Raw genomic sequence first — 22,211 nt, forward strand, 5'->3', positions numbered from 1 at the left:
GCTGCTCTGAAGAGGATAAAATAAAAGCAAGAGAATGTTAATGGCAGAGTTAGAGGCAAGTTGGGCAGGGATGCTGCAGGCAAGGTCACATTGATACGTAGTGAGATACAGGGAGCTGGGGCTGGCCATAACTCCCACCCTTCTCCCACCCCGAGAGCCACGTTGAGCTACCACAGCTTGATGTGGTGTCCGGGGCTCTCAGCATCCAACAGGCTCTGGGAAAGTCTCTCCCCATCCCTGCTGCAATCCACGTGATCCTATGGTGATGGGAACCTTCTGTCAGGCATATTGCAGACACTGTTCCTGATGTAGGAACATCAGGCAGCTTGGGGGTTTGGGTGTGAACCTGCCTGCCCTGTGTGCCTGCTTTTCCTGCACACAGAGTGGGAAACTTTGTATTTTGTCTATTGCAAATTGGGAATCTTGCACCATGAGCACAGTCAGAATTGAAACCAAGAGCTGTGAATTGCAACGGGTGAAATACCCCTGAGCTTTGTTGGCCTCTGGCATGCATTGCTCAGCTGCGTGCTGTATCTGACATGGGAACACTGACACTGACAGGACAAACAGGTGACAGTCTAATGTCTGGTTCCTCCCTCCTCGTCTGTTAACATGCCAGCCTAATAAATTCATTGGGCAGTGCTGTGAGGGGAACAAGCACACAGATTCCTGGTGAAACACTGTACAAAGGAAAGCATCCAAATCCCAGCAGGAAGAAAACAAACTGAAAGTAGGGCCAGCCTTATCCAGTGCTATTTATAACTGAGCTCTGCTTCCTTCAGATAAATCTGAGTCTCTGAAGCATGAGTAATGCACAAGCCTCAGGCTGGGCCTTTGCCCTGCTTCAGTGGCACTCCTATGTCCATGCTCTCTGCTTACTGCTGAGTCCCACCCACCACCACCACATACGCTCTTTAGTAAGAAAAGTTTTGAAAGAAAAAAGTTTTGAAAGAAAGAAAAGCTACCCTTTTTCTATACCCAAAATTTGTGGATGGTCTGATGCCGTAAGCCTAATTTCTTGCTCCTCTTGGCTGACCTTGCACTCTTGAGTTCACTTGTGCTGAAGAGATGGCGCCTGGTACTCTGAATCCCAGGAAGATCCCATCAGGGTGGAGGGCACTTGATCGAGGTGTAGAAGAGCAGTGTGTTTCTAAAGAACAGTTTTTATGGGACTAAATATGATGTGGGAGTTTATCTTGGAGTGTTTCCTCATTGCTGTTGAGCTCATCTAGTTGTTTTCCCTCAGCTATCAGGAAGCTTTCAACGACTTTGGAGGAGAAAACCCTGAGAATGTTTGTAGTAAAACTTGTAAGTAACCATATACTGCTAGAAGTAGAGAAATAATTTACAAAATTATTAGATGGGAAGTCTCTGGTATTGCCTGTAGCCAGAACAGCTATATTCCACCAGATAGGCTGAATATTTGGTGGAACCCATAAATAAAGTCGTCATCCAACCTCATGCCCATGATGTGGGTGCCTGACAGCTGGAGCTGAGGGCTGCTCCTGGAGCATCCAGGCAGTGCTGGGCTGTGTCTTCTGTTCCAGGGGGTCTTGAGATGCTTTTCATTATCATAGGTATTCTGAAAGAATTCTTCCTCCTGCATCTTTACTTGGTGACATATGATCCTGTCAGGCTGGCTGCCTTGGTTGATGCCTGATTTCTTTGTAGATGAAGCACCTAACTTTGTTTCAGTACCTGTTTACTGTTACCAAGCCTGTCAGCCACCCTGACTCTCCTAACTGCTGTGTTCATCATCACTAACATACAGTGGGTAAAGTAAGGAGAAATCTGAGTAAATCCCTGCCTCTGCTACAGATAGGACGCCAGGGAGTCCTTTAGGTCAGAGTTGCTCATTAAAGATGTAAGAGAAATGCAGGAAGCCCAAACTGATTGAGAGACATTGGAATCTCTGAACACTTTGATATTCATTCGATGTCTAAGCCATTTCCTCTCTAAGGCAAACACTACAGCCAAATATTTAAATATTACTGATTCACCTTAGAAGGAGTTACTCCTTATAGACCTTACCTCTTCAATGGTTGCTGTCATTGAGGCAAGTTTACTTCCTAAGCAAATTGAACTGATCCATTCTCTCTTGTTGCATGATTTAATGGTAAAATGTCAACAGATTTTTCTGCAAAAGACTAAACAGCACTGAAAACCCTCCTTTGCTTAGCAGCTCCTTTATCTGCAGATTCCTGTCATAGCTGGAACATTTGCATTTAAAAGAAACCCCAGATTTTAAGATAGGAACATTTTTCAATGGATTTATTTTTAAGTAACAAGTAATTTTCATTTATCTCTCCCCATCAGCTTTTACTCACACTCAAAAGACTTGTTTGCTATACAAAGCAGTTTCATCTATTGCAGGGAACAAAACAGTCACAGTGTGATTGAACATGACACACAGTAAACATGTAAGAGGTGAGATTAATTTAAAATAAAACTGAACTTTCCTTTCTGGAACTGGGAAACTGTGAACGACAGAAACGAGAAGTGGCAGAGGTCTTGAGAGTGTCCTCTTCTTCCCATCATGCCTTCACAGACATTGTGTTATCATTCTTGAAGTGTTTTCTTCAAAATGAGACCGGGCAGTCTAGGTGTCTTCATCAGTACTGACAGACTGGAGATATTGCCTTCTGTGTCTTACATGGTACACACTTCTTTATACATGTGAAAATATATCTGTGCCACTCCGGCAGTATCACTTTGCTGATTTCCCTCACCAGCCACTGATGCTTTTCTGCACTACAGTCGCTTAGCCAGAAATTCCCTAATTTCTACATATTTAATGCTTTCTTCTTCTCGTCTGTGTCCCTCTGCCCTTGTCTTTATCACATTTCACCTTATTATTTTCAGATTATGTCTCCAGCTGATCAAGATAATGTAGAGTCTTTATCCTAATGGAATTCAATGTCTTTCAACTGCATCATCCGCAAATGTTCTGTGTATTTTGCAATTCAGTATGCAACTTACTAATGAAAATATTATATAGAACTGAGCCTGATGCCTTGAAGAGTCTACCTAGAACAGAGGCTAGACAAAATTAAAAGAATAAAACTAAAAAAGTTAAAAGAAACAAGGATAATCTCTCATGGGAACCATCTAGAGATGTTCTCCCATCTGGTCAAGAATCGCTGTCTAAACTCTTGGGAATTCATTTTCAAGCACTCAGCCACTTCACAGTAATTTCTTATCTTTCTTCTGAAGACATCATAGGGAGTATGCCGAAAGCCTTGCAAAATTAAAGATAAGAAATCTACTCTTTCTTTTAGACTTGTTACCCTGATAAGTAAGGAAATAAATTCTCTTTGACAAGGTCTTTTTTTGAGGAGACCATATTCACTGATTCTCATTTTCTTATCCTGTACATATGTACAGATGACTTAATACTTTGTTCCAGCTCTCAAAGTTCAGCATTAGGCTGACTCATCCACTGTCCTTTAACCTATCCTTCAAGACAGGATTGTTTTGTGTTTCCTGGGGGCATTTTCCCCTGTTCCTGTCCCCCAGGACCTCTCCTCTCTTCTAGTTTTCATAGCTAATTGCTATGAAATTCAGAGATTGCTTCAGCTGCTCACTTAAGTACCCTAGATGTAATTTCATCAGGCCTTACAGAGTCAGATATATCTGCCTGTACTCCTTAAAGTTAGTTTTGTTAAATGTCTAGTTACAGTTTATTTTTTTATATGTCACTGAAAGAAAGGCAGCCTTAATGCTTCTGTTTTACTTGTAGTTTGATGTGGGACTTGCCTTCTTTTAAACAATAAATGGATTCTAGGAGGGAGAGGCTCAGATGAGCCTTTCTGGGTTATCTGCTTTTGTTCTCATGCAGGCATCAGCCTCCTGGCCTAAAAAGTAATTTTTGCCTCAAAAAAGTCTCCAGCATCCTCCCCATGGAAGTATCTCAGTCAGTGGCAGAGAGGTGACCCCAACTCATGGACTCTTTTTACCGTGAAGTTCCTGGATGTGCAAAAACTCCTGAGTGTGACAATGACAGCCCAGCTCTCACCATATGGCAGACCTGGTTCTTCATCTCTGGGATGGTCTCTCCTCTTTTGTTGTGGCTTGCTTCACTGTGTTTATACCAGTATTTTTCTAGAGCCCAGGGGGACAGATGTGGACAGGGACTGTGCTTTCACAGCAGGGTTTCTGAGGAAAAAAAAAAAAAAATCAAGCAGTAATACCTTCTATGACAATGTTGACCAAAGCATGCCTTTTTTAAAAAAATTTTGAGATCTTCCATTCTTACTAGACATCCCACAGCAGAAATGCTCCCTGTTTCCCAGGAAATAGACAGGAATGGCAAAAAATGCAGATAGAGACCAGCAATCTCTTTTGCTCAGGGTGCATCACAGGACAGGAGCCCTTTATGCCCTTTATGCAGGAGCCCTGCTGGCTCCAGCATGGGCATGTTGGTGATTCCATGGTTCTGGTGCCCCTCACTGAAAGACCAGCCGGTCATACTAAGGTTCCTGCCTGCCTGCCCACATTTACCTTTGGCAGAAGTCCACACCTACAGATAACCAGAGCACAGCTAAATCTTCTCCACAGTCGTATTATATGCTCCAAGTGTAAGCAGGACCCAGAAGCTCTTTCTTCACCAAATATAGACTTAGCCAAAGAGTCTGACTGTGCTGCTTTGACCTTTGACCAGGCTGCACTCAGTTATCACAGCCCTTTAAAATCTTCATTACTGCCTTGAGTCAAAATGAGTCATCTGGACTAAGCTCAGTTTTTGCTTTTATCTCAAATAACAAAAGTGAGGAATGAAGTTTTCTGTCTTCCTTCCTCCCACCTCTACATAAGATAACTTGTACTGCTGGCCAAGTTGGCACTGAGGAAGGGCTCCAGACACTGCACTGTTCCTCACCTCTAAGCCTTCCTCTTCCTGTCTCTGGATGTATAAAAACTGATGCTGGAGTTACTTTGCTTGTGAGTTAAGTACTCTACTTTCTAGATGGCCAAGTGATTAATTTTGGTGTATCTCTTGCGACTGATTGCAGGAGAGCAGCCTTGCATTTTGCTTACACTCGTCAGGGTGCCTGGCCTTAGCTTCACTTGTGGTTGCTGGCAGAGGATCCTCTGGAAAGTGTTAAGGTCCACTTATTGTGTCAGACATGATAAGCAGCAAATGCAGAATAGCTGGCAATGTCCTTGATGGAGGGCATTTGGGAACTTTGTTGTAGATGCACTGCTTTGTCTCAGCAGCAAGGATGGACAAACTATTTTCTCTAGCAAAATAAAAAAGTCAGAGGACTCTGGATAAGCTGAGTGTAGAAGCAGACTTTCAGACCAGCAGATCCCTTGGCAAACAGCACAGATAAGTGACCCAGAGAGGAGAATAACCAAAAAAATTGTGATTTATCATTGACAGGAAAAGAAAGTGAAAGATTTCTTCTCTGCTGGTAATGACTTGATGTTTCTGGATGCTGTTTTCGTGGAAGTTGCTGTCAGGAATCAACAAGAAACACATTTGAGTGGGTGACAGCGTGAAGAAATAGAACTGCTTCTTAGTTCAAATCAGAAACTGCTATAAGGTAGTCCAGGAAGATATTTGCACTAGAGCACAGGGCAAATCAAACTGGCTTTGGAAGATGTGACCTGTGGAGCAATTTATTGTAGATCCACACTTCAACATGAGCCCTCAGCATGATGCTGGGGCAGACTAAAAGGCAGACTAGCTGCAAAATGGAGAAAGTGTCCACTACACAGATCAAAGGTGCCCACAACTGGACTAGCATGGCCAGGTTTAGGTGGGTATTCCCAGTTGTAGTTTGGTCTGTCTTAGTCTCTGAAAGAATCCATACAGTTTTCATCTGCCAGCTGGTGAGCTGGGCCATTGTGCAATAGATGCAGCCAAACTGCATCCATGAGAGTTTGTGCTCTTGCTAAATCCCAGCACATGTTCAGCTTGTCCACCTCGAGTGAGTCCGGAGCTCTTCTGGCACTTTGCTTTGGCCCAGGCTTGTGCATTCTGACACAGGAAATGTGGTTTGGACAGCAGGTTTGTGTCTGTGCTTGGCTGCCGGGTCAGGCACTGCAAGAGAGAACTGAGGCTGATTCCCTTCCTCAAGGGTCAGATGTTTGCCAGTGGGAAGCCTGGAGTAAAAGTCTTTAGCCTCTGTGAATATAAGGAGAAGGGTCCTAATCCCACTGCTGACATTGTATGACCGAGGTATGGGCAAAAGAGGATGGCTGAAAGTGCACAGCAGGGCTGGGAAGCACTTGTACTTCTGTGGACTTGTGCAAGTCTGCAAGTCTGTGTCTCTCTTCAGCTAAGGAGGCAGGTGAATGAAATCCCTGAGCTGCTGGGCTGGGCAGAATGGCAGAGCCTCTGAGAGGGGCCTGTGCAGCTGCATCTACAGCTCAACAGTGACTTACAAAGAAACGCTTGAGGCACAGAAACAAAGACATGTCTAAAGCTGAGTATTAAGGAAAAGCACAAACATAAATTAATAAAAAGAAGTGAATGTGTTAAGTGAGCTGTGGTTATCCTGGGTCATTAAAGGGAAAGGGAAAACTTTTGGGAACCATGTAAGTAGTTAAAGGAATGAAGATATAGAGTTATTACTAAAGCAAGCTTGCAGCTACTACTGAGTGGTATGAATAAGGATGAAATATTTGATGCTGTATTCTTTAATCTTACAGTGAGTGTCTGAGACTCTCTGCTTAATGTAACAAGAGGATAAAAGCACAGGTCAGAATAAGGAAAGAGCATATTAAAGAATATTTAGATAAGTTCTTGCTCATCAGCAAGATCAGATTAATCATACCCAGGAGCACTTAAAAGAAATAACCAGACCAATTTTATGCCATTATATGCATTTCAGAGAGTTTTTGGGCTACATCTGTCCTGGGTTTTAGGCAGAGGCTGGGGTTTGTGTGCAAACCCATTTACAGCATGTGAGCTGAGTGAACACCTTGACTCAGAGGCAGGGTTGGGATGTGCTCTGCAGCATGGATGAGGGGAAGCACCACTCCACTGTCACCTAGGGACTCACACTTATTTGTGTACCTATGACATGGGCAAACTAAAATATGATAGTCTACTGTCATGAGTCCCCACACACTTTCCGTGATGCTGTAGAGCCAGTGTCTGCCTAAAAGGTATCTGCAGGTTCTTTCTTCAAAGGACCTGTCCTTAAATGCAGGAGGGGAAGTGGTACAGACAGAGTACCAGAGCCCAGAAAACAACATCTGGACAATTCACCCAGCTAGAGGCATCCAAAGCCAGCCATAGGGGGTAAAAATTGTGGGTAATAGCACAGCAATGCATCAGGTTGCAGACTGGCCTGTAGCACCAGCATGGCCAGGAAAAGGAGGAAAGATCTCAAAGGGCTGGAAGGAGTGGAAAAATGTCCAGAGGAAAATGATAGAATTGGACCCAGGGAATTACTGACCAGTCAGACCAATTTCAAATACTGGAAAAGCACTTGAATAAATGGCAACACTAGTGTTAAATATCTACCTAATAAGGTGATTCAGAGAAGCTGACATGGATTTGTCCAGAATAGATTATTAAGCCAGTACAATTTCTTTTCCTTTTTTTCCAGAGAGACAAGCCTCATGGATAAGGGAGAGGCAATCAAGGTTATCAGCTCAATCCATCTTGAACTAAAACTTTTGATCTAGGCTTACACAGTGACATACATATAACCAAAGCAGAGAAAAATGAATTAGGTAAAATCGCCACAAAGAGGCTGCACAGGTGGCTGAAGCAGTGTGCTCAAAGAGCAGTTATACAGAGCTGACTGTCAGACTCTGAAAGTGCTACAAGTGAGACTCTCCAGCTGTCGCTTCTGGTCTTTTTTTGATCAATACTTTCATTAACAACTCAAGTTACAGAATAGGGAAGCCCCCCTGGGAGGACAAGGCACTTTGCAGGACATGATTATGTTCAAAATTATCCTGATAAATTGGAAGAAAGGCCCAAAATCAATGTGATGAAATTCAATAAAGACAAGAGCAAATACTGCATTTAGAGAGGGGAAATTAAATGCACAGATACAAAAGAGGAGATGGCTGGTTAGGCAGCAGGGCACCCAAGGAGAAGCATAGAATCAGCATTGCTGATCACCACCAGTTGTTGCACAAAAATATGTGTCATTCTAATTAATTAGCAAGAATGTAAGAGAAAGGAGGTTGTAATTCAGGGTAGTCCTGTGCCATGTGTTTGCAGCTGCAGAACCAGGCTGAAGAGGAAGAACAAGAGTGGTGAAGGCTTGGGTTCTGAAGACAGGACCTGGAAGCAGCAGCTGAGATAGTTGATTTGAGCTGGAGAGAGGGAAAAAGAGAAAAGAACAGTGGCACAAACTTTTCTTGCCCTTTTGAAAACTGTTACAGAAGGGGAATAAACTGTTGTTCTTTGCATCCACTGGGGAGATGGTAAGGAGTAATTGGCTTTACTCTTGGTAAAGGAAATCTTCTGTGCAAGGGCAATTAAGCACTGATGTATCTACAGGGAGGTTTTTGAGTTCCTGTTGTTGGAGACTTGTGAGAGCAACCTGTGTGAATTGTCACCAGTGGTAGGAGAGTGTCTGATTTCACCTCAGAAGTGAATAGATATGCATTTTGTGTCCCTCCAAACCCTGCAATGCCATGATGGCTTTGCCTAGGAGTCTACTGATAGCCAGGTTGGCGCTGAAATGAATTTGTCCCCAGGTCAAAACAGCATGAACTTACTTCAGCAGCCCAAGGAGATGTTTGTATGCCAAAGTCATCTGAGTGTCTGACTTGCCAGTTCATGTAAGGGTGAACCAGGGAGTGGGGGGGGATTGATAGTGTCCTTGTTTTTCCTCTTCTCTAGCTGGGCCAGATTTTGTTAGTTTTTTTCAGGCCCTGAATGACAACAAATCTGCCTTGTTTCACTTAGGGCAGGTATCAGCAGGGCCATGGTATAGCAATGGTGACAAAGGCCTCCTTGAAGGATAATTATAGAGAAAGAAAGGGAAGAAATGTCTCATCAATTCAATTGCTCATTAATTGAATTAATTAATCAGTTAATGTGCATGTGTTGCATGTGGGACCCCATACCTGAGTTTGGTAGATCTGTGTTTGCAGTAGCTTGTGCCTGCACCACACTCCAGACTCTGGGCCAGGATAATTTTGACCAATTGTATTGTGTCAGTGCAAGTGACTTACAGCCTGTGTCCCATGAAAACGGATCAAGCATTATTTATTTCATTGGAATGACATCAGAAATGTGGGCATTTTCAAATCAGATTGGATAAATGGTTTAATCTCCTGCTGGACAGGAGCTGCCACAGATAAAAATGATAGTATTATCTCACTAGAAATGAATGGATTATCACCCTGCTAACCTGCTGTACATAGTAATGAGCATGAGATCTTAATATTTATATTTCTGTGTATTAAATAAGGTTTTGAATTGTCTCAAATTCTTTATAAATAAATGAGCTTTAAGAAATCAAAACTGGTAGGCTGTTCTTACAGCAATGAGTTTCACACACTAATTTTGCACTGCAATAATAGTCAAGTTAAAGATCACTGAAAAAATTGCTTGCTTTTGTTACAGTTCTCATCATGATCAGGAACAGAAAATGCCGCTTTTTGCTTGCTTGTCTCCTCTCTGCTGTTTACACGCACTTTTCTTTCTCATGTGCTTCTTTACTCTGATTGTATCATAGTTTAACTTTTGCTCTAAATAATTTCACATAACCAAAATCCTTGGCTGATTATCACATGCTTCAGGGGGAAAATTAACTGCATGCCACTGTGCAGACAGTTGCTTGGTTCCGTCCTCAAATTCTCCACCCATCACAGACACTGCTAATGATGGGAGGTTATGCCATGTTGACAAGCCTCTGGGAGCAGAGAAAAGGCCAGTTCTGAGCAGATGCCCAATTTGATTGCAGTATCATGAGGGCTAATTACTCTAATAAGCATTTATGGGATTCAGAGATCAGGAGGAAAAAAGATCACAAACATGATTAAGGTGTCAAAGGTGTTGAAGGAAAATTGAAAGTATTAAGTGCCAATTTCTGTTTTCTGAAATTCAAGCTACCATCACTGAGAGCAGCTAATATTCATCTGAGGGCAGAGCCTGGTGTCCCTGAGAGGCTGTTTTTCAAGCTGTCTACAAAAAGTACTCAACAAACAGTACTCAAGTACTGTTGTCTGCTTTGAATAGAGAAGCAAGAATACCCCAAGGAATTCAGCCTACTTGACTTTGGGGCTGGTGACCCCACCTATCCATGTGATGGATTAAGAGCTGTGACACCTAACTAACAGGAGAAAACTTGAATAGCTCTCCAGCAGAGAGAGGTTATTTGGAGTAGGCAATCCCTGGGGTAAAAACTCTTTGCTTTGGGAATGCTGAAAGGAATTAGCTTAGGAAAACCCCCCCATGAGCTCATGATAGCTCTTATGCTGTTTGGTCACCTCCAGATGAGGTTCTTGCAACACTCTGTGTTAGTGTAGACATCAGGACACAGAAGTTGTGTCTGCACAGAATGATGGGGATGGAGTAAATCTGCTGAGCCTTCATCCATGTATTTGCCAGTGGTCTGATGGTCTGCAAAGTTTTTCCCAATTATTTGGGACAACAAGCTGGAGAGGAAGAATATGTGTTAGAGGAGGACTCTGTTGGACGTACACATAAAAACGTCTTACTGTCAGACCATTTTAGAGTGAGATTTAAAAAATCTTTTGATTCAAAATATGACCTTTTTTCTTGCCCAGCATGAGGCAGATTGGACATGTTTTTGTAACCAGTGTCCCTGAGTTCTGCATTTCTCACCTTGAATTAAACCTTCTCACTATGCCACCTCCTTCATTTGAAGCAGCTGCTCGTGACTATCACTGTCAGCAGTAGCTCATGATCACAGGGAGATGTTCTTGGAATAGATACACCCAGCACATCTTGTCCACAATGGGTCAACCTTGGCAATTACTGTCCTGTTGAACCTGCTTTTTAATCATTAATCATTTTATCCTGGGTCATATTGAATTATACTATTCCTTTAATGCCAGATAAAAGAAGTAGTTCCACATAGAAAATTACCATTTCACCTGTGCAGGGATATTCAAAGGTATATGCCACTCAAAGCTCTTCAGTTGTGTCTTATAGGCATGAAACTGGCATCTTGAAGTATTCTCAGATGGATTCCTCTTACATTCTATTTTTCCTTCCTCAGAAAAGGAAGAAAATGTTCAGTGGAGGGTTAACTACTCTCTTATTTAATTGCTCTTGCTGAATCTCTTGCCGAGTCTCTTGCTTAATTTTCATGCTCCACAGAACTTCACAGTCTAAACAATTTTACAAAAGAGAATTAACAGTTTTTTTGCAAGGACCTGTCACAGGAATACCCAATCTGTGTAATTAAAGTATTGAGAAGGCTGTTTGTTTTCTGGACTAGGTATGAGTTACATAAGTGGTCATGGATAGAGTATTTGGTAAGTTCTGGGATGATCAAACTCATTTATCATGTTTATGGGATGATGTTAAGGGAACTTTATGTGCCCCACTGCTTGGACAGGAACAGATATACCTTTGAAAAACTTTTGAGAACCTTCTAAAGTGCTTGTCCCCATCCTGATCTGACAGATGCCAACAGGAGTGTGTGCTGACAGACCCAGTGACAAGTCATTCTTTTCCCTTCAGTCTGATTGAATTCCCAGATCTGAAAATCGAGTGTTCTTAATGCTTTTGGTCTGACTGAAATGTCTCTTCTAAACTGTAAGCCATTTATCTGAGTTCTAATCTCTCCTGCTGAGCTGTCACAGTCGAAAGGCAAATCTCCTTACCAGGCAGACAGATGCTCTGAAGGTGTAGGGAGCATTTCAATTTTAATGGAGAAGTTTTCATCTCCCTGAAATAGAAGTGCCCCAAAGACCCTTGTCACACGTTGCTTGCAAGGTCTTGCCTGCACCCCACATAGGGGACAGAAAGCTAATTTGAGGTTGTCTGGCTGAAGGGTAGCCGTGTGTCACTGCTCTTGGAGTAATGTAATTAGTCAAATGTGAAAGGCAAGGCTAATGCTTGGGGATCTTTGTGTGGTGCCACTGGTGGTGTTTGGAGATGTCTTAGGGCTCTCTGGGATGGTGCTGTGCCACAGTGTAGAAGTCTGGTGCATAGCTCAGACACCTCATAAGGCCTGTCCTTGATGGCAATGCTCCAGTGGCCACGGGTGGGTGCAGAGTTTCCAGCTGAGGGGCTTTACTCCCTTGCTGGAGCATCCTGCAGGAAAATGACTGACCAGAGTGCTCAAGACAGTTCTAAAATTGCTGGTGGAAACAAGTGTTCATAACAGCAAACCTCCAGGGTGCAAAACAGCTGCTCTTTAGGAAGGATTTCAGAAGACCTTGCTGAGGCCATGGGACTCTGTCCTGCTAATGCTAAACGCCTTGTGCTGACCAGGACTGTCTTCTTGTTTCTTCTTGTTTTAAGGTCAAGTGGCAGAAGGATGACATGGACAACAATTCCAACTTTTTTTCTGTCTCATCGGATGGGCGGATTGTTTTGTGGACTTTAGTTAAGGTAAACAGTAGGTGGCAATTTCTTTTTCTGGTCAAATTATAACCAATTGCTTCAAAAGTTCAGTGATTCATTAGTATTATTTTTATTTCTAATGAGCTTGAAAATAAATGTTAGCAATAGCAGCTGGTGCAGTCACAGCTGGATCTGGGGCTCCACAATGAACTCTGAAATGAAACAGGGTCAGCCTACTCATTGTCAGGACGTAACCTTCATCCTGCCTGCACGTATAGCATCCCACAGGCCTGAAAATGAGAGATCATTTTCCTACTTGGCAGCAGCAGGAATTCAAGCCTGGTCCTTGTTCTCAACACTTTATTTGTCCCAGAAGGGTCAATTAGTCATAGAACAGAATAACCTGCTTTATTTCACAGCTTCCAGATTCTCATCCCCAAAATGCTCCCCTACAGATTGCAATTTGAATTGGGAGAGGGTCAATTTAAATTTCTCCTCATGTGGGACAGAGTGAGTAGTACAAAGTTTGCATTGCAGTGGGATGGCAGCATTCTATCAGACAGGCAGAGAGCTTCCCCCTGCCATGACATTGCCTACTCCAATACACATCCAATACAACTTTTTAAAACTGGTTTGCATGCCCTGCCTTTGTTCGCTTTTCCTTTTGGAGTATGTTGAAATATGCTGATAGAAACCTAGAATTAATGTCCCAAAATGTCCCTTAGATTCATGTCTCTGAATCCCAATGTGTGGGTTTTTCTGTTGGCTATTTCATTTTACATTTAAAGATTTCAAATCTCTTGCTAAAAAATAATAGCATTGCCCTAAATATGAGTTTGAAGCAGCTGTCCCATTATTCCTCAACAAAAGAAAAAATTTCTTTACATCCTAGGATGCTCATTTTTCAATCTGTTATTCCAAGGCTTGCCTGTTCTGAAATTTTTAGGCCTTGCTGCCATGGCAGGGATTAATTTCTAGCATTATATGTAAATCTTAGCCTCATGTCCAATTCAGGAACAGGAGCATCTCCTATGAACAGTGTAAGCACAGGCAGATGGCACAGATTTTGAAGTTATTTTTTATAGACTTTTCCAGGTTCATACATGCAGCTTCAGAATCAAAAATCCCTTCTGCAAATGCATCCCAAATCCTTCTCCCAAAAGAGCTCCCTAGACAGGGACAGATTAAGAGTGTCCCAGCACTCAGCTCCTGTGTTTTCCCCCGTTTTTGTTTGAAAGTAAAACCAGTGAGAGACTCCATGTCAGAAATACAATTTATTAGGAAAAAGAAAAAAAAAAACCCAAAATACATACAATAAAATGAAAGAAAAACCACTGACAGAGTCAGAATACAACCTGACACCCTGTTGGTCAGGGTGTTGGTGCAGTCCAAATTGGAATGGCTGCAGTCCTCCTGGAGTGTCAGGTGTGGTTCTGTTGGAGCAGTGATCCTGTAGAAGGGTGTAGTCTTCCTCTGAAGATCCAGTGGAAAAGGCAGCTGTTCCTCTGGGAATCCTGTGGAAAGGCTGAGTCTGGTGTCCCAAAAACTCAGATTATATCCAGGTAGGAATGCTTGGCTCCTCCCTGTGGGGTGAACATCTCACAGTGGGATGCTGTAACTCTTATCAGTCATGCAGTGACATTTAATAGGCCATTAACAGCAGATGTCTCCCCAGGGAGGAGGATTGGTTTGTGGAAGAGATAAAGAATATTGCCCAATAAACAGAAGAAAAATGCCACACTTCTAATAGATGGCAAATAGAATACATCTTGCCTTGCAATCTAGGACATCTCCTGAGTAGGAATACCCAAAAGATTTGGGTTGAAGTGGGTAGTACATGCCTGCATCCAGAAACATCCAGTTGAGGTGATTTGGCAGGGTACAATTAGCAACTGAGCCCCAGTAACTGAGTGTGCTCAGCACGGTCCCCTTAGGAGGCAGGAAACACTGGCTGAAGTCTCTTACTTCAGAGAAATGCCATAACTGGGACAACCTAGGTGTTTGCAGATGGACTCTGATAGCAGCTCACCCAGCAGAGGGTCTTTTGCACAATGCTTAACTTTTCCTCATCATAATCTGTGTTTTTGTTGTCCCTTGAGCACATAGGGTTTTTTTTTCTAAGTATCCTTAGTATGAATTCTAAGATCTGCATCCACTTAGCCCATTGTCATTTCTACTTATTCCTTGCATTACTGTAATGAACTTGTCCATGTGAAAAGACTATTTTAAGGTTTTTTTTTTGGTTTTTTTTTTGGTTTTTTTTTGTTTTGTTTGTTTGTTTGTTTGTTTTGTTTGTTTGTTTGTTTGTTTGTTTGGGTTTTTTGTTTTGGTTTGGTTTGGTTTGGTTTGGTTTGGTTTTTTTTTTTTAAGATGAAATTACCTCAGAAATTGCCAGAAGTGGTATTTACTTAGTAGGCAGGGGTGGAAAACAGCGATGTTTTAGCTGCTGTCTGCTGTGGACATTTTTGGGGAGGACAGATATTCAACAGGGAAAACAAGAAACAGGATGAAAATAATGTTTTGTTATAATCTGTGGGGTTTTTATCCAGCAAGGAGAAATGGACAATCTGCTTGAATTCCTGTTTCACAAGAGCTTTTTTTGGGTTTCATTTAGAGTAAAACTGAAGACATTCCAGTGTTTTTTTATTCTACAAAACCATGGTGCAAACAGGGAATAAATGAAAGAGTTCTTCGTTAATCTTTTCGAGAGGGCTATCCAAAAATAAAGCTTCTTCAAACACTATTAGCTGTTTGATACTTTCAAAGCTGAGAGCACAAAGTGAATAATTTCATTCTTTCTTCCAGCTGAATATTTGGCAAACCACACTCAAGATTTGGATAGAAGAGTTGTCAAATGTTAGCCAGGGAGAGTTGATCTGCCTTGACCATAGTGGTTGTCTCTGTTAGAAATGGGCACAATCACTTTGCACAAATTTCATGAAGAAGCACATGAGTTATGTGTACTTAGACTGTCTTGACTTGACTGTGGGTCCTCATAAAGATGTAAAACATCAAGGAAGGATGCAGGACTTCTGCTGCTGTATGATTCTCTGTGCCCTCTTTGGATGTACACATTCAAAAAGGAGAAATGTCTCAGCCATTTCAAAGAATTGTTTGGGATGCAGCATGACACTGCTTCTCAGGCTGATGCTCAGCAATCCCATATTCATTAGTAGTCGTAGTTCACCCCCTCCTGTGTGACCTACAGCTAAATTACTGAACAGCTCTGGGCCTGCTTCATCACTTAAGGCTAATAAGAGCTAAGGGGAAAACAGCAGCTGTAAGGCCTGATTTACTAATGCTTACAAAGTGCTCTGCAATTATTAGGCAGAAGCAACATATTATTGCTTGGTATTCCTGGAAGGCCAAATTGTCAGCAGGCTGTTTACCCAGAGTTATATGTGAATGGCTCTGGTGACAAAGAGCCCCAGGAACAGAAGCACTTTTTATGCTGTGAAGCTGGGTACAAGATAAAGCCAGCACAGCAGGGGAGACTGCACAAGCAGAGTCCTTTGTGAAGGACAGGGGTTGCAGAAACTGTCCACAGGGGCCTCTGCCAGGTTGAGGTACTGGCAAAAATCTTCAGAGGAAGGCTGCAGAAATGTGTGTGCTTAGAAAGAAGGTCTCTTGAGGTTTGCCTTTCTACCAGAACACAGCGATAGTGTACCAGCACATCTGTGGGCCTGCAAAGATCATGTCTGTCACACTGGGTGTATCAACATGACCCACTGCAGGCAGCTCCAAAGCTGCTCTTTAGACTGGACTCATGTCTAGAACAGGGCACATGCTTTCTGGAAAGCAGGCAGACCTGGGAGCCTGGGCAGGGGCAAGTGCCTGCTTAGCTTGTCCTGTCTGCACTCCCAACAACCCACCAGCACTGGTATTTGGACGTGCAGTGGAACGTACTCTGCTGCTCTGGGTGCTGCTCGTTCCAGTTCATGCACATGTACACGAGCACATGTGGCCTCTTTCTTAGCACCTCTCCTGCCTTTACCCACTGAATCAGACTTGTAACCAGCATGCTGTAAGAGCTGCTAAGGTGGAACTCTGCAGGAGTCTGTCCTGCTTCTTGCTCCTCTCTCAGAGAACAATTTACTGCTGTCAATAGGACAGCACGTGGGTGTGCAGCAGTGAGAATTAGTGAGAAGGAAGAACATTACTTTATGGGGTTTTGACCTTTGTTGAAACTTCTGTAACTTTGTAACCCCAGAGTATGATAAAAATGCCTTATAGAGCATTGTCCTCTCTCAACTGCAGTAATGAACAGGTGCCCACAAGATCTTCTCCCACATTCCCCAACATGGAAATTCTTGGGGTTGACTTTGCCAGGCAGAATCTCTTTTTCCACCTGAGTCCTGCTCTGGGCTAAGAGAAGTTTCAACTACAGCTTAATTCACTGAGCTAAGTAGTTATGTTTTATTCCCACAGAGCTTCAGTGGGATATTTGCAGATTATACTATCCAGTCCACACTGGAGCCCATATTGCTGACTAATCATTAGTTGTTTGTTCTTTTTATCACATATTCAGAGAATCACTGAATGGTTGGGGTTGGCAGAGACCTCTGGAGCCCCAAGGGTGTTCTTACAGGCACAGCCAACTCCATTCTGCAGTGTTATTCCAACTCCCAAAGCTAGTCTAAGAATGCAACTTTCCCTCTGGTAGTTTCTTTATATTTACCTACATTGTGTCTATTTACATCTGTCTTTTGTCTCCCACCTCGTCTGTAAACTCTTTGGGACACAACTTTTGGCCCTGTGTTCACCTTGCACAGCAGTGTCATGATAGTTCTTTAGAACTCTGCTGAGAACATAAACATGGGGCAGTTTTCCCTTGGAGCAAACTGCTTGCTAGATGTTGCTGGCATCTCAGAGCCCATGAAGTTGAGAGTATTTTGAATTGAGGCTGCTCTGGGGATAACAAGATGTTAAGAAGCAAGAACTGGAAAGATGATAAGTTATTATTCATTAATGTAGGGCTTTAGTTCACTCCCTGAGAATATGAAATATCCATCTTAAACCACACAGGGTGATTTAACTAAACACTATGATTTAAGCTGACTGTGCCAACTTTCACTAAAAAACACTGACCCCAAAACTCAGAATTTTCCAGGTCAAGTGCACATGTCAAGGTAATGTACCAGTGTCTCTCCGTTCCAGTGCACCAAAGCATCACTTTCCTGAAGGTTTTGTGGAAAGCACCATGTTAGCAAGCTGCCAAATGTGAAACATTAAGCAACTTCTGGGCAGCTTTTTAAAATTCCTCCATAAAATTTGCTGTTTCAAAGTACTGAATGTCTCTGTATTGTTGCTGCAAAGCATGCTATTCATGTAAAATCTCCTCTGCCTGCAGAATGAGCTGGTTCACATGGATGTCATCAAGCTGTCAGCAGATGAAACAACGATGCAGGGGCCAGAGGGGCTGCAGCTGCAAATGCTTGGTAAGAGCCCAAGTTCTTGCCATGCTGATTAATTACTGACACAAAGCCTCTAATCAGTCATTCTGGGAAATTAAACTGGGAGCAGGGTGTTGAGATGGAAAGGCGCTAAAGGAGGGCTATGACTCCTTGCTTTCATCATGCAGTAGGGCAAAGTCTGTCTGGAGCAATGGCCACTGAGTCAAGTTTTACTGGTTACATATTGCCTTTACTTACATAAAAAGATGAATTGAGCATTAATCCAAGAAATGTCCATTTTACTGGGCTATCTCTGTGTGGATAAAGTACACACACCTGTTTATGTCAAAACTTAGTTTTGTTCTTATTGTCAGACATTGATCTGGACTGGCAAAATCAAGGTGAAAAGAAACCTCTGCCCTTTCCTTTTGGGATGTGTCTCATCGAGTTTGGGCTCTGTAAAAACACAGCATCTATTCTGAGCTACTATGTTAGGCTTCCTCCATACAAAGTGGAGTCAATGCAGTCCTTCTAGGCTGATTGCTCTCATCCTGATTATACTGCGTTTGAGACAGGATGGGATGAGTCAGCTCTGGAGGTCCTGAACATCAGGAAGTCCTTGAGGAATCCTCTTATCATCCTTCTACACCTGCTTTTGGCTGAGAAGATGGGACCTCTGTTTGGAGGAGAGCCTTGCTCTGCTTTTAAGAATTGCTGTGTTTCTATGGTAGTAACTGCTGAACAGTCTGTGGGAAGCTTTGCAGTGCCACAATAGGTTGCAAGAAACCAGCTAAAGCAGCACACTGCAGAACTCTCAGGGCTTTGGGATTATTTGTTAGTGTTACTGGGAAATGGATTTTCAAAGACTTGTCTTGAATATTAAACAATCTATTTGAATGTTAAAAATGCAGATGGTATTAGAGAGTTGAAATTACCCTAACAATTCCTTTGAGAACTACATTTTATTAATGTTAAAGACATAATGCTTGAGGTAACTGCCTGCGCCAGAAGTTTCTGTAACTGTGTGCTTCTGAGCCTTGTCTGCTCATTCCTGTTTCTCATCTGATGGTTGCTGTGAGTATCCCTGTGGTAGGGATGGCCTCAAGTAGTTCTGGCACTCAACAGACATCCCATCTTCTGCTCAAGAACCCTGCTGAAATTTTCTTTCACCAACATGTGAACTGGCTTTCTTGGATGGTGATACATCTGCCTCAGGAGCAGAAGCCAGAAAAGCTCAATGAGTCACATCCTGTTTGTGGTTGACACCTCTTTTAAACATAGTTCACAATGTTGCACAATTCAGGGCTTTTGACGTTAACAGGATTCTTCTGTCCCTAGCAGAGAATTTCTTCCCAAAACACATTCTTTGCTATTGGCTTTACTGAAGTGAGCCTGCTAAATGGTTTCTGAATTAAGGGAAAAAAGAGCACAGGCAGGTATGATGGGATATTTTCTCACTGGGCTCTTTTATGCATAGGAAACCACTTACATTTTTGTGGATGTAAGATCTGTTATTCCCCAATAGGAGGTGACCAGATCCTTACAATATTTATGTTTGCACCAGGTATTTTAGGCTTTTAGTAAAATGAATCGTAGGCTAAAGTGGTTTCCAGTTCCCTTCTGGTCCTTTCAGTGCTCTTTTACATGTCTTTGGGGGTGGCTTTTCAAATTTCAGGTCTTGGGGACACATAGCTTGGAAAGTTTAGCAGAAGGGTTGGCTTTGATTTCTTTTGGGAGCTTCTGGCTAATAAATCACTTCTGAAAATACAGGCAGTGTGTGTTTACCATAGTCAGGAAACATGTTTTGGCCAGCTGAACCAATTCTCTACGTGACAGACCTTTTTTTGTTAACAGGCAGTGGGACATCGTTTGATTTTCACAAAAAGATTGACTATTTGTTTCTCGTTGGTACTGAAGAGGGCAAGATCTATAAGGTAAAAATGATTTCTTTATCCTTTGTTTTACATCCCCTGACCCATGTGTGTCTTTCAGGCTCATCATCTGAACTATTTGCTCAGGTGGTAACAAAGTACAGCTTCAGAACCTGGTCCTGCCCTGGGATGCCTGTGGTGAGCCTGAGACCAGATCAGCACTGCAGAGGGTCACAGGGAGCTCTCTGCACAGACCCAGTTAAGACCCTATTTTGAAGAAACCAAGTAGGATCAGAGCAGAAGTTAAAAGGCATTGATCCTCTGTCCCCATGACTGTGGGGAAATGGCAGGAAAAACATCAGCTCTTTTCCTTTTCAGACTCTTTAGCTTTTAGACTTTCCTTTTTAGACTCTCTTTCTTTTTAGAATAACTGTGAGCAGTGAGGCTAATGAAGCCATATTTCCTATGGATTAGCATCCTACAGCCCTTCCCTTCCACAATCACATAGAATCATAGAATCATTTAGGTTGGAAAAGACATCTAAGATCTTTCTAGATCCTTTCCCAGTCCCACTTTCTACTTGCTCTCCTATCCCCAGTCCATTACTACATACCCAAACCTTCCTCCTCCTGATCACCCCATGCTGTTCCTAGGTCGGTGGTCCCACCTCCACACTCTAACCCTTGTTTCCTGCAGACAGTGCTGGTTACCTCCCCTCCAGTGCGCTCCTGCAGCCTGGTGCCTTGGTTCCCAGTGCCAGGCAGGAGCTGTCAGCCAGCCAGCTCCAGCTGTCTGGTGAGTGCAGCAGCCACACTGTGCTTGCCCTTCCCACACTGGGGGCACTGTCCAGATGTTTTGTCCTCTTTGGCCATTGCTTTTCACAGAATGTGTAAGACCTTATGTTACCACATCCCACATGCAGCCAGCTTTGGCTGAAATTGGCAGTGAGGGCAAATGTTGTTTGTGAAGAGAGATGAGCACACAGAAGGACACAGGCATCATGTTTTCTTGAGAAATTGAGTTAAAAATAGAAAGTTTTGAGTTCTGCTGTATTTAGCCTTGAAAATAAAGCCAGTAGCACCTTCCTAATACAACTGTTATTTGCACAGCATTCCTCTGAGCTGGCTCTGGGACTTTGTTAAATCTGTAGCCACAGCCCTTCATCATGGGAGTGTGGACAATCAGCAGGAAGCTGACATGCAGAGCAGATGCATCCAGCCATCCCTAGAGGATGATCTAAATTCTTTCCCCCATATCCCACCTGCAAAATGAACCTGAAACAGAATAATGACCCAAAGGAAATCCTATCATGAAATAAGTATCAATCATTTAGGCAAGATGTGCTTAACAAATAAGTATCCCTTGCAGAGGGATGATGCTGATTGAAATCTCTCCCTCTGCCAGGCAGTATCTAGGGAGGATTTTTGAGTAGTGCTCACTTGCTTTGGACAAGATAGGTACAGAAGGGAGGTGGGAGGAGTGGGCAGCTGAGCTGTTGGCAGTGGGCAGTGGGTAGGTGCATCGTTTTTTTGTTGGTGCTTTCAGAACACAAAACATCCATAAAGTCATGGGCAGATGTTCTGAGTTGTCTAGTCACCCACAAGAGTTGGTACCCTGGGTATTGAACTCTAAATTGATGGGTACTTGTAGGAATATAAAAAGGTAAAAGATACTTTCTAAAGCTGAGAAAGGCTGGAAAATTTCTAAACCTTCTCATGGGAAGCTAGGAAGTTAAGAACCAAGTGAATACATTTATATTTATCATAAGGAACAAGAAAGAACAAGAACTTATTGATAGCTCGAGATGTGAAAAGTGTACAAAGATAGAAAAAGTTTCCATCTTAAATAATGAATTATTGTGTATTGTTTGAAGTTCATAGAAGTCCTTTTGTTAATGTTAAACCCACGTGGGTCCTTTTCTTATTGGTTAGAGTATAATGACTTTACACCTTTTCTTTTATGCTATTAGTTCAAAGAAGATGTAGAAAAAGGCTTTGCATGGGCTGCCATCTTGTCTCTGATCTAGAGTTACATAGATGTTATTTTCCTGTGTCTCTTACTTTTTGCTTGTATGATACAGACAGATAATAAATCCTAAGTCTGCAACCAGTCAAGATCCCATCCCATTTGTAAGACACAGACCAATCCAGCAGACTGTGTTTAGTCCTGATCAAAAGGCAGTAAGGAACCACAGGTTTTAAATTCCTCTGTGATTGGGTGAGTGATGCATGTAGGTGAGTGTGGCAGTGGATATCAGTGTGAGATGGGGGCCATCAGGAGAAATATTTAGTATTGTGTCCTGGCTGAGTTATACAGGAAAGGAAACTCTTCATGGAGGAGCACTGGTCAGGAGACAATTTGACATTGAAAAAGCTGTAGGTGTTTCTGCCTTAAATAATCTTCAATGAAACTAGAACTAGGATGGGGTTTTAACATAATAAATGATCCCAGCCATGAAACCATGCAGATATTTTAGCATTTTTATGTGGA

The 22,211-nt window shown here is 42.6% G+C and overlaps 1 protein-coding gene across 5 annotated transcripts in view; it reads left to right on the forward strand.

Moving 5' to 3' along the window:
- The window catches only part of DNAI1 (dynein axonemal intermediate chain 1), a 136,584-nt gene that overhangs the window by 69,059 nt on the left and 45,314 nt on the right, over positions 1-22,211 (forward strand). For 4 of the 5 annotated variants that reach the window (XM_053932955.1, XM_053932952.1, XM_053932951.1 and 1 more), the window contains exons 14-16: positions 12,416-12,505; positions 17,808-17,895; positions 19,705-19,784. In XM_053932955.1, coding sequence (XP_053788930.1) covers positions 12,416-12,505; positions 17,808-17,895; positions 19,705-19,784 — 258 coding nt within the window. The remainder of the gene's footprint in view (positions 1-12,415; positions 12,506-17,807; positions 17,896-19,704; positions 19,785-22,211) is intronic. The other variant, XM_053932953.1, reaches the window with a different exon arrangement.

This window comes from Vidua chalybeata, chromosome Z (genome assembly GCF_026979565.1).
Source record: "Vidua chalybeata isolate OUT-0048 chromosome Z, bVidCha1 merged haplotype, whole genome shotgun sequence".
Classification (NCBI taxonomy): Eukaryota; Metazoa; Chordata; class Aves; order Passeriformes; family Viduidae; genus Vidua; species Vidua chalybeata.